The sequence below is a fragment of the Thalassophryne amazonica genome, chromosome 14, assembly GCF_902500255.1.
Source record: "Thalassophryne amazonica chromosome 14, fThaAma1.1, whole genome shotgun sequence".
NCBI classification, from domain to species: domain Eukaryota; kingdom Metazoa; phylum Chordata; class Actinopteri; order Batrachoidiformes; family Batrachoididae; genus Thalassophryne; species Thalassophryne amazonica.
The window spans coordinates 72,546,590-72,559,975 of NC_047116.1; the positions used below are offsets into that span (position 1 = coordinate 72,546,590).

At 40.2% G+C, this 13,386-nt stretch overlaps 1 protein-coding gene across 1 annotated transcript in view; it reads left to right on the forward strand.

The window, feature by feature from the left end:
- The window catches only part of adcy5 (adenylate cyclase 5), a 365,757-nt gene extending 355,554 nt beyond the window's left edge, over nucleotides 1-10,203 (forward strand). Inside the window, 1 exon segment of the mRNA XM_034185849.1 lies at nucleotides 10,041-10,203. Within this exon segment, the coding sequence (XP_034041740.1) occupies nucleotides 10,041-10,169 (129 nt within the window). The 3' untranslated portion in view covers nucleotides 10,170-10,203.
- Nucleotides 10,204-13,386: the final 3,183 nt, after the last annotated feature.

Genomic DNA, 13,386 nt, shown 5'->3' on the forward strand with positions numbered 1-13,386 from the left:
ATCGTAGAGATAATTATAGTGGGTGATTTTAACATCCACATAGTTGCTGAGAATGACAGCCTCAACACTGCATTTAATCTATTATTAGACTCAGTTGGCTTCACTCAAAATGTAAATGAGCCCGCCCACCACCTTAGCCACACTTTAGATCTTGTTCTGACATATGGCATAGAAATTGAAGACTTAACAGTAGTCCCTGAAAACCCCTTTTTGTCTGATCATTTCTTAATAACATTTACATTTACTTTAATGGACTACCCAGCAGTGGGGAATAAGTTTCATTACAGTAGAAGTCTTTCTGAAAGCGCTGTAACTAGGTTTAAGGATATGATTCCTTCTTTGTTATGTTCTTCAATGCCATATACCAACACAGTGTAGAGTAGCTACCTAAACTCTGTGAGTGAGATAGATTATCTCGTCAATAGCTTTACATCGTCATTGAGCACAACTTTGGATGCTGTAGCTCCTCTGAAAAAGAGAGCCTTAAATCAGAAGTGCCTGACTCCGTGGTATAATTCAAACTCGCAGCTTAAAGCAGATAACTCGTAAGCTGGAGAGGAAATGGCGTCTCACTAATTTAGAAGATCTTCATTTAGCCTGGAAAAAGAGTCTGTTGCTCTAGAAAAAGCCCTCCGTAAAGCTAGGATATCTTACTATTCATCACTAATTCAAGAAAATAAGAACAACCCCAGGTTTCTTTTCAGCACTGTAGCCAGGCTGACAAAGAGTCAGAGCTCTATTGAGACGAGTATTCCTTTAACTTTAACTAGTAATGACTTCATGACTTTCTTTGCTAATAAAATTTTAACTATTAGAGAAAAAATTACTCATAACCATCCCAAAGACATACCATCAACATGTCTATTAGACCCCATTCCTACCAGAATAAAAAATTATTCATAACCATCCCAAAGACATATCTTTATGCTCGACTGCTTTCAGTAATGCTGGTATTTGGTTAGACTCTTTCTCTCCGATTGTTCTGTCTGAGTTACTTTCATTAGTCACTTCCTCCAAACCATCAACATGTCTATTAGACCCCATTCCTATCAGGCTGCTCAAGGAAGCCCTACCGTTAATTAATGCCTCAATCTTAAATATGATCAATCTATCTTTATTAGTTGGCTATTTACCACAGGCTTTTAAGATGGCAGTAATTAAACCATTACTTAAAAAGCCATCACTTGACCCAGCTATCTTAGCTAATTATAGGCCAATCTCCAACCTTCCTTTTCTCTCAAAATTCTTGAAAGGGTAGTTGTAAAACAGCTAACTGATCATCTGCAGAGGAATGGTCTATTTGAAGAGTTTAGTCAGGTTTCAGAATTCATCATAGTACAGAAACAGCATTAGTGAAGGTTACAGATGATCTTCTTATGCCCTCAGACAGTGGACTCATCTCTGTGCTCGTCCTGTTAGACCTCAGTGCAGCTTTTGATACTGTTGACCATAAAATTTTATTACAGAGATTAGAGCATGCCATAGGGATTAAAGGCACTGCGCTGCAGTGGTTTGAATCATATTTATCTAATAGATTACAATTTGTTCATGTAAATGGGAGTCTTCTTCACGGACTAAGGTTAATTATGGAGTTCCACAAGGTTCTCTGCTAGGACCGATTTTGTTCACTTTATACATGCTTCCTTTAGGCAGTATTATTAGAAAGCATTGCTTAAATTTTCATTGTTACGCAGATGATACCCAGCTTTATCTCTCCATGAAGCCATGAGGAGACACACCAATTAGTTAAACTGCAGGAATGTCTTTCAGACACAAAGACATGGATGACCTCTAATTTCCTGCTTTTAAATTCAGATAAAACTGAAGTTATTGTACTTGGCCCCACAAATCATAGAAACATGGTGTCTAACGAGATCCTTACTCTGGATGGCATTACCCTGACCTCCACTAATACTGTGAGAAATCTTGGAGTCATTTTTGATCAGGATATGTCCTTCAGTGCGCATATTAAGCAAATATGTAGGACTGCTTTTTGCATTTGCGCAATATCTCTAAAATTAGAAAGGTCTTGTCTCAGAGTGATGCTGAAAAGCTCATTCATGCATTTATTTCTTCTAGGCTGGACTACTGTAATTCATTATTATCAGGTTGTCCTAAAAGTTCCCTGAAAAACCTTCAGTTAATTCAGAATGCTGCAGCTAGAGTGCTGACAGGGACTAGAAGGAGAGAGCATATTTCACCCATATTGGCTTCTCTTCATTGGCTCCCTGTTAATTCCAGAATAGAATTTAAAATTCTTTTTCTTACTTATAAGGTTTTGAATAATCAGGTCCCATCTTATCTCAGGGACCTCATAGTACCATATCACCCCAATAGAGCGCTTCGCTCTCAGACTGCAGGCTTACTTGTAGTTCCTAGGGTTTGTAAGAGTAGAATGGGAGGCAGAGCCTTCAGCTTTCAGGCTCCTCTCCTGTGGAACCAGCTCCCAATTCAGATTAGGGAGACAGACACCCTCTCTACTTTTAAGATTAACCTTAAAACTTTCCTTTTTGAAAAAGCTTATAGTTAGGGCTGGATCAGGTGACCCTGAACCATTCCTTAGTTATGCTGCTATAGACTTAGACTGCTGGGGGTTTCCCATGATGCACCCAGTGTTTCTTTTTATTCACCTCTTTTTGCTCTGTATGCACCACTCTGCTTTTAATCATTGGTGATTGATCTCTGCTCTCTTCCACAGCATGTCTTTTTCCTGATTCTCTCCCCTCAGCCCCAACCAGTCCCAGCAGAAGACTGACCCTCCCTGAGCCTGGTTCTGCTGGAGGTTTCTTCCTGTTAAAAGGGAGTTTTCCTTCCCACTGTCGCCAAGTGCTTGCTCACAGGGGGTCGTTTTGACCGTTGGGGTTTTTCTGTAATTATTGTATAGCTTTTGCCTTGCAATATAAAGCGCTTGGGGCGACTGTTTGTTGTGATTTGGTGCTATATAAATAAAATTGATTTGATTTGATCTTATTTATAGTAACAAATTACAAATATTCTCACACAGAGACAAGCAAAGAAATTCTTGAGGTGGGGATTATGCATTATCAAACTCATGCATGCACGCTTTTAATATATAGATGATAATGGATGAAATGTAACAGAGCTGGGGAAACATCTCCAGAGACACTAAGAACATTATATATCCCACAGCATTGAAGTGATATGACATGCTGTCACCTTTTATCATCATTCACTTGAGTGTCATGAATGTTACAAATTGCTCTATGAAAATTAATAATGACAACATACACACAATGCAATGCAACTTACTCCACCTTAACTAAAGTGACATGAAATATACAATGGCATGACTAAAATTAATTTCTAATACCCATGCGTAGAACGGATAACTCAGGTAGTATCCCTCTCTCTCTCTCTCTCTCTCTCTCTCTCATGTATATATATATATATATATATATATATATATATATATATATATATATATATATATATATAGTGGAGACAAAGTGTGCTGGTTCCTATTTTCAAGAACAAGGGTGATGTGCAGAGCTGCAGTAACTACAAAGGCATAAAGTTGATCAGCCACAGCATGAAGTTATGGGCAAGAGTAGTAGAAGCTAGGATTAGAAAACAGGTGAAGATCTGTGAGCAGCAATATGGTTTCATGCCGAGAAAGAGCACTACAGATGCAATGTTTGCTCTGAGAATACTGTTGGAGAAGTACACAGAAGGCCAGAAAGAGTTACATTGTGTGTTTGTGGACTTAGAAAAAGCTTATGATAGGGTGCCAAGAGAAGAACTGTGGTATTGTATGAGGAAGTCTGGAGTGGCAGAGAAGTATGTTAGGGTAGTGCAGGATATGTACAAGAATAGTGTGACAGCGGCGAGATGCGCAGTCGGAATGACAGACTTATTCAAGGTGGAGGTGGAATTACACCAAGGATAAGCTCTGAGCCCTTTCTTGTTTGCAGTGGTGATGGACAGGTTGACGGATGAGATCAGACAGGAGTCCCCATGGACTATGATGTTTGCAGATGACATTGTGATCTGTAGTTAGAGTAGAGAGCAAGTTGAGTCTAGTCTGGAGAGGTGGAGATATGCTTTGGAGAGAAGGGGAATGAAAGTCAGTAGAAGCAAGACTGAGTACATGTGTGTGAATGGGAGGGAGCCCAGTGGAATAGTGCAGTTACAAGGAGTAGAAGTGGCAAAAGTAGATGAGTTTAAATATTTGGGGTCAGCTGTTCAAAGTAATGGAGAGTGTGGTCGAGAGGTGAAGAAGAAAGTGCAGGCAGGGTGGAGTGGGTGGAGAAAGGTGGCAGGAGTGATTTGTGACTGAAGCATATCAGCAAGAGTGAAGGGGAAAGTTTACAAGACAGCAGTGAGACCAGGTATGTTGTACGGCTTAGAGACGGTGGCACTAACAAAAAGACAGGAGGCAGAGCTGGAGGTGGCAGAGCTGAAGATGTTGAGATTCTCTTTGGGAGTGACAAGAATGGACAAGATTAGTAATGAACATATCAGAGGGACAGCTCAGGTAGGACGGTTTGGAGACAAAGTCAGAGAGGCGAGATTGAGATGATTTGGACATGTGCAGAGGAGGGACCCAGGGTATATAGGGAGAAGGATGCTGAGGATGGAGCCACCAGGCAGGAGAAGAAGAGGGAGGCCAAAGAGGAGGTTTATGGATGTGCTGAGGGAGGACATGCAGGTGGTTGATGTGACAGAGGAAGGTACAGAGGACAGGGTGAGATGGAAACGATTGATCTGCTGTGGCGACCCCTAACGGGAACAGCAGAAAGACAAAGAAGATATATACTCAACAAAAATATAAACGCAACACTTTTGGTTTTGCTCCCATTTTGTATGAGATGAACTCAAAGATCTAAAACTTTTTCCACATACACAATATCACCATTTCCCTCAAATATTGTTCACAAACCAGTCTAAATCTGTGATAGTGAGCACTTCTCCTTTGCTGAGATAATCCATCCCACCTCACAGGTGTGCCATATCAAGATGCTGATTAGACGCCATGATTAGTGCACAGGTGTGCCTTAGACTGCCCACAATAAAAGGCCACTCTGAAAGGTGCAGTTTTATCACACAGCACAATGCCACAGATGTCGCAAGATTTGAGGGAGCGTGCAATTGGCATGCTGACAGCAGGAATGTCAACCAGAGCTGTTGCTCGTGTATTGAATGTTTATTTCTCTACCATAAGCTGTCTCCAAAGGCGTTTCAGAGAATTTGGCAGTACATCCAACCAGCCTCACAACCGCAGACCACGTGTAACCACACCAGCCCAGGACCTCCACATCCAGCATGTTCACCTCCAAGATCGTCTGAGACCATCCACTCGGACAGCTGCTGAAACAATCGGTTTGCATAACCAAAGAATTTCTGCACAAACTGTCAGAAACCGTCTCAGGGAAGCTCATCTGCATGCTCGTCGTCCTCATTGGGGTCTCGACCTGACTCCAGTTCGTCGTCGTAACTGACTTGAGTGGGCAAATGCTCACATTCGCTGGCGTTTGGCACGTTGGAGAGGTGTTCTCTTCACGGATGATGTGAAGGAGATGTGTTGCACTGCATGAGGCAAATGGTGGTCACACCAGATACTGACTGGTATCCCCCCCCAATAAAACAAAACTGCACCTTTCAGAGTGGCCTTTTATTGTGGGCAGTCTAAGGCACACCTGTGCACTAATCATGGTGTCTAATCAGCATCTTGATATGGCACACCTGTGAGGTGGGATGGATTATCTCAGCAAAGGAGAAGTGCTCACTATCACAGATTTCGACTGGTTTGTGAACAATATTTGAGGGAAATGGTGATATTGTGTATGTGGAAAAAGTTTTAGATCTTTGAGTTCATCTCATACAAAATGGGAGCAAAACCAAAAGTGGTCTGAAATTTTCATCTTAGGTGCACGTCCACTGTGAGAGACATAATCTAAAAAAAAAAAAATCTGGAAATCACAATGTATGATTTTTTTTTAATCATTTACTTGTATGTTACTGCTGCAAATAAGTATTTGAACACCTACCAACAGCAAGAATTCTGGCTCACACAGACCTGTTAATTGTTCTTTAAGAAGTCCTCTTATTCTGCACTCTTTACCTGTATTAATTGCACCTGTTTGAACTTGTTACCTGTATAAAAGACACCTGTTCACACACTCAATCAATCACACTCCAACCTGTCCACCATAGCCAAGACCAAAGAACTGTCGAAGGACACCAGGGACAAAACTGTAGACCTGCACAAGGCTGGGATGGACTACAGGACAACAGGCAAGCAGCTTGGTAGAAGACAACAACTGTTATGATTATTTATTAGAAAGTGGAAGAAACACAAGATGACTGCCAATCTCCCTCGGTCTGGGATTCCATGCAAGATCTCACTTTGTGGGGTAAGGATGATTCTGAGAAACCTCAGAACTACACAGGAGGACCTGGTCAATGACCTGAAGAGAGCTGGGACCACAGTCACAAAGATTACATTAGTAACACATGATGCTGTCATGGTTTAAAATCCTGCAGGGAAGCAAGGTCCCCCTGCTCAAGCCAGCACATGTCCAGGACCGTTTGAAGTTCACCAGTGACCATCTAGATGATCTAGAGGAGGCATGGGAAAAGGTCATGTGGTCAGATGAGACCAGAATAGAGCTTTTTGGAATCAACTCCATTTACCATGTTTAGAGGATGAGAACAACCCCAAGAAAATCATCCCAACCTTGAAGCATGGGGGTGGAAACATCATACTCTGCGGGTGCTCTTCTGCAAAGGGGACAGGACGACTGCACCATTTTGAAGGGAGGATGGATGGGGTCATGTATTGCAAGATTTTGGCAAACAACCTCCTTCCCTCAGTAAGAGCATTGAAGATGGGTCATGGCTGGGTCTTCCAGCATGACATTGACCCCAAACACACAGCCAGGGCAACTAAGGAGGGGCTCCGTAAGAAGCATTTCAAGGTCCTGGAGTGGCCTGGCCAGTCTCCAGACCTGAACTCAATAGAAAATCTTTGGAGGGAGCTGAAACTCCAAACCTGAAAGATCTAGAGAAGATCTCTGTGGAGGAGTGGACCAAAATCCCTGCTGCAGTGTGTGCAAACCTGGTGAAAAACTACAGGAAACGTTTGACCTCTGTAATTGCAAACAAAGGCTACTGTACCAAATATTAACATTGATTTTCACAATTGTTCAAATACTTATTTGCAGCAGCAGTAACATACAAATACATTTTTTTTTAAATCATACATTGTGATTTACGGAATTTTTTTTTTTAGATTATGTCTCTCACAATGGACATGCACCTAAGATGAAAATTTCAGACCCCTCCATGATTTCTAAGTGGGAGAACTTGCAAAATCGCAGGGTGTTCAAATACTTATTTTCCTCACTGTACATACATTGTCCTCCAAAAGTATTGGAACAGTTGGTATTTTACACATTTTAATTTGTTTATTGCCATTTCAAATACAAAAAAATAAAAATAATAAAATTATATTATAATAGCCATTTTAGTGTGAAATCAGTTCTGTTGTTTTGTCCAATCAAGTTTTTCATCTGCAATAAGAGTCATTGACAGCATCATTGTGATGCACTGTGATAGAGTTTATTTAACTGTTTGGAGTGGGACCAAATGTAGTCCCAGCAGAGTTTATTTTGCTTTTCAAAATTTACTGTGATATGTGAAAGCAAGAACCTAAACAATTTCTAAATACATTAGGACAGGAAATTTACATTAAAATATGTATATAATTAACAGGGGGGAAAAGGGGTGATTTCTTCTAAAACTTGTTGAGGTCTAAGGTTCTAAACACATTCTGGACTCACACACCATTCCAACTCATTCTAGAAACTTTGCATAATTTATTACCACACTTGAAAAATGTCAGCTACCTATTTTATAAACACTACCTCATCAAGAGCCTGTGGATCCCCACGGGCAAAGCGCTAGTCTTCCTTAAACTCAAACTGAAAGAAAATCTCTACAACTTGAAATAAATTAATTAAAAATATAAAAATCAAGAAGATGGGTTGCATAAGTCATGGAACGCTTTGGTATAATAGTATCTGTAAATAATCATTTTAATTGCCAGCTTTCTTCAGACAAGTCAGGAGATGGATAAATGAACATTTCCAAGTCACTGACTATGTCTTGGATTTTACGTACATCAATTATGAAGAAAAACAAACAGTGTGGCACTCTATGGTAAATCTGTATGGTGTAGATAGTTCTTAAAAGCTGAGTGACTGTGCAAGAAAGAGAAGAGTGAGGAAAGCCACCAAGACACTGTCGCAAAGATACCCTCATTTAGGACATAACCAGAAGTTGTCATTGGCCTTTTTGGTCTTCACTTGGATGCCAACTTGTCATTACAAAAACCGAATGACACTTAATGACAGCAGTCATAAAAATTTATGACATTGACATAATGTTTTATGACACATTCATGACTGTGTCATGTAACAGCTATGACAGTGTCATGTCACTATTATAACAATACCTTCAAGTAAAGTGCTACCCATTGTTTTTACTAACAGCCTGGTTTACAACTGGGGATGTCTCCAACACACTCCTTCAGCTGCATATTCCAGCATCATTATCCATTGTCTGTAATTCAGTTATTCTTCAAAGGCGTCTCTGAAACTTACTGGTGAAATTCCGGTCAGTGTAAGTTATAGGACATCTTAACAGCCAAGCATCAAAACCAGAGATATTCCAGCCCAGCAGAAGTTAACATCCCACCTCCTAGGACCATTTTTAATTGCCTACATGTCTCCAATATGCTCTTCAAAACATTCCTGGGTCAAACGTTATCTGCAAGACAGCGAGCTGCCCTGGAGTCAACTATCTGAAAGACACAGCCACTTTGCATTACAAAGAACATTATTTTATCCATGTATTAAGTTCTAATGTTTTTCTTGTGTGCTTAATTAAGCAAAAACACTATTTGCATATATCCAATTTAACCTTTATAACTTGGTGTATGTTAAATGTGATTCTTGAATTATTAATGCTTTGCCATGATGAAATATCAATAGTTTGTAGTAAGAAGGGATTAAAAAACTCTTATATTTATGGTACTTTAAGAAAACCTAAGAACAAAGTGTGTGACAATATATTTAATGTCTTTAAATATGTGAATGCCTCTGAATGTCTTTGCATGAGTGAAACCACACACCAAACAGGCAGAGCTTAGTGACAGAGTTCATTTTAAAAGGCCCAGAACAAAGTCGTCTTCTCTCTTGATTATTTTTTGCCCTTGTTCATTTTTTACTCTCTGGAAACAGTGTTCGTCAATTGTATCATAGAAGTTACGACTTTTAGATCTGAGACTTATTACTGATCAATATTTAAGTTAAAGTTCTTATGGCTTAAGACATAGGTGGTGCCCTGGTAACTTCAAGGTAATTAAATATAATTTAAAATTATTAATAAGTCTTACGATTGTTAATTACTTTGGCAGGCATGTGAAATACCATTAATTCTAAAGAATAATTATTTAAAATCAATACTGTATTGGTTGAGATTATTCTGAACCTTTTGACATGCAACACATGGGCATTATACTATATGCCAGTACCTTAAAAGGGGAATTTCTGACAGAAAATGTCTTGGATTCGCCCGACAGTTTTAAACTTTCCTGTTGATTGGTTGTAATCCTCTAGTTTATGTAGTGACAACAAAATGACAGTTCAGGTATATTTTAGAAAAAGACTGACAGACAGTGAGAAACAGAAGTATTGAGGTGGATGAATTTGTGCTTTAGCTTGCTGGGTCACAAATCCCCAAGGTGTCAAAGGACAGGTCACTTTTTATTATGTTGCAGTCAGGAGGCAGAATGCTGCCTCCTGACTGTGTTCTGAAGTGAACACAGTCAGGAGGCAGCATCAGGTGATCACCTGGTAGACCACCTGCTCTTCCCACTAAGCCGCTTACAAGGAGAGATAATGTGTTCATGTGTTGGTGTGTTAAGGTCACACCAAAGCTTTCTAATTCTGCTGACTGCTACGAGTAAAACCATCAGGTAGAAGAGAACATCTCACAATTCTGTATGTGTCTTTCAGGTGACCACAGACCTGCACCAGGTTCTGAGTTCCTATAACTACACACTGGAGTACAGAGGGGTAGTCACAGTCAAAGGGAAAGGCGAGATGATGACTTATTTTCTCACTGGTGGGCCCTCCAGCAGTTAACCACCACTCAGTGAAGGGCCTGCAGTGTGGGAACCTTTGCTCCATGAAACAGCAAAACATCCTCACACAACCAAAACCTTTCTCATTCTGTCGGAGCCCACAGTGAGGTGAGATAACAAAATCCATTCCAAAGTGTGAGGGGCTGCGACTCCCCTGAATCTGCTGCTGAGACCAAAGTCTAATGGTGGAAACTGTTTTTCACTGCTTTGTGATGAAAGAAACTGCATTCGCTGTGATATCCCAAAATGCTTGGATTCAGACAAGACCTTCTGGAGGATGTAATTTGCCACTTTGTCTTTCACTCTGCCTTTGTCCTGCTGGGGGACACTGTACGTCCATGTGAAACACAGCCAGTTCTACATGCATGTGTCGTTTGACAGACACTTGGAGCAGTACTCATGCAAATCTCGTTAATGTGGAACATTGAACAGGCAGTTTTGTATTTTTTTTTCCAATCAATAATTTACTGAGTGATAATGGGAACTCGTGTCTTATCGACAAACCTGTCTAACAGTGCTGCTTGGACAGTTTTTTTAAAGGAGTCATAGGAGTCGCTGCACACAGTTTAGGTTTACAGTAAAGTGTACACACTCTACAGTAATAATATTCAAAACAAAGATGTCAACTGAATAACCTTTTTCTAATCTGACATTTTGTATTTAGACACCAGATCACCAAAACAGATATCAGATATTTTAGATTATATATTTTGTATGTGAATATATTAGAGAGCTATCTATGAACACCAGTGTGCATTGTGATGTACATACTGACTGATGGATGACTTTCATGCTCACTGGTGTGGCAACGTAGTTGATGTGACACTTAGCTTCAACAACACAACCTCCAAACCTGAGTCAGTTAACCCGCTGTTTAATAAAGAACATGTTAATCCGCTCTTCAGTAAACACTGATGAACACACTCTTGAGTAAAGAACACCTGCTAACTTGCTCATTACCAAAGAACACTTGTTAACTCACTCTTTAGCAAACCCACTTAACCCACTCCACTAAATAACTACACTGACCTGGTCCTTACTAAAACACCACCAGTTAATTTGCCTGTTCCTCTGCGCTTTACCCAACACCTGTGAACTCTGTTTCCAGAAATGAACATCTGTTTTCACCCATGGCCTGGGAACAAGAATACCTGAGACTTCATATCTGATTTTTTCTTGCAGATTAGCACTGCTGCTCTCCCACAGAAAATTATTTTAAAATTACAATCATTTAGCTAATACACTGAAAAAAGTGTGAAATTAAAGGAAGCTTCTGTAAAATCATGACATTAAAAAAATGTAAAAAGAATGTAACAGTGAAGTAGTGCTTAATTTACAACAATAATTTGTCAAACGTGGAATGAAACTGAACTGTGAATCAAACAATTCAAATATATTAAAATAATTACATAGCATTGTAGAATTTACAAATGACTAGTTTAAACACAGAAAAATCTTAATACCAAAAACTGTACAATACAGTTAAAATTAGAACATGACAATGTTAAAATAATGTTTTTTTCTGTTAATTTAAATTTTTTACAAAAGAACACCTGTTAACCCGCTCCATACAAAAAAAAGCCTGTTAACCCGCCCCATACAAAAGAACACCTGTTATTCCGCTCCATACAAATGAACATCTGTTAACCCGCTCCATACAAATGAACACCTGTTAACCCGCTCCATACAAATGAACATCTGTTAACCCGCTCCATACAAATGAACACCTGTTAACCCGCTCCATACAAATGAACACCTGTTAACCCGCTCCATACAAATGAACATCTGTTAACCCGCTCCATACAAATGAACACCTGTTAACCCGCTCCATACAAATGAACATCTGTTAACCCGCTCCATACAAATGAACACCTGTTAACCCGCTCCATACAAATGAACACCTGTTAACTCGCTTCATACAAGACACCTGTTAACCCGCTCCATACACAACATCTGTTAACCCGCTCCATACAAAAGAATGCCTGTTAACCCGCTCCATAAAAAGAACGCCTGTTAACCCGCTCCATACAAAAGAACGCATGTTAACCCGCTCCATACAAAAGAATGCCTGTTAACCTGCTCCATACAAATGAACGCCTGTTAACCCGCTCTATACAAATGAACGCCTGTTAACCCGCTCCATACACAACATCTGTTAACCCGCTCCATACAAAAGAACGCCTGTTAACCCGCTCCATACAAAAGAACACCTGTTAACCCGCTCCATACAAAAGAACGCCTATTAACCCGCTCCATACAAATGAACGCCTGTTAACCCGCTCCATACACAACATCTGTTAACCCGCTCCATACACAACATCTGTTAACCCGCTCCATACAAAAGAATGCCTGTTAACCCGCTCCATACAAAAGAATGCCTGTTAACCCGCTCCATACAAATGAACGCCTGTTAACCCGCTCCATACAAATGAACGCCTGTTAACCCACTCTATACAAAACACCTGTTAACCCGCTCCATACAAAAGAACACCTGTTAACTCACTCTTTACTAAAGAATGCCTCTTAACCCACTCCATAAAAAATGAACACTTGTTAAAACCCTCTCCATACAAAAGAACGCCTGTTAACCCGCTCCATACAAAAGAACGCATGTTAACCCGCTCCATACAAAAGAATGCCTGTTAACCTGCTCCATACAAATGAACGCCTGTTAACCCGCTCTATACAAAACACCTGTTAACCCGCTCTATACAAAAGAACGCCTGTTAACCCGCTCCATACAAATGAACGCCTGTTAACCCGCTCCATACACAACATCTGTTAACCCGCTCCATACAAAAGAATGCCTGTTAACCCGCTCCATACAAAAGAACACCTGTTAACCCGATCCATACAAAAGAACGCCTGTTAACCCACTCTATACAAAACACCTGTTAACCCGCTCCATACAAAAGAATGCCTCTTAACCCACTCCATAAAAAATGAACACTTGTTAAAACCCTCTCCATACAAAACAATGCCTGTTAACCCAGTCTTTATGAATGAGCACTCCAGTGCTTTCAGCCGTCCTCTGAACTGCTCAGCCCCATCTTATAGTATGACCCAGTGAATGTCAAATCAACTATTTTGAGGCCGTTAATCTAAACTCTGTCCTGACCACAGTGGACAATAACAGGTGAGCTCAAGAGGAAATGTGCCCTTTAATCTGTTTTTCCCGGAACAGTGCAGTTTGCTCCATTATTAGAATATAATTCAAC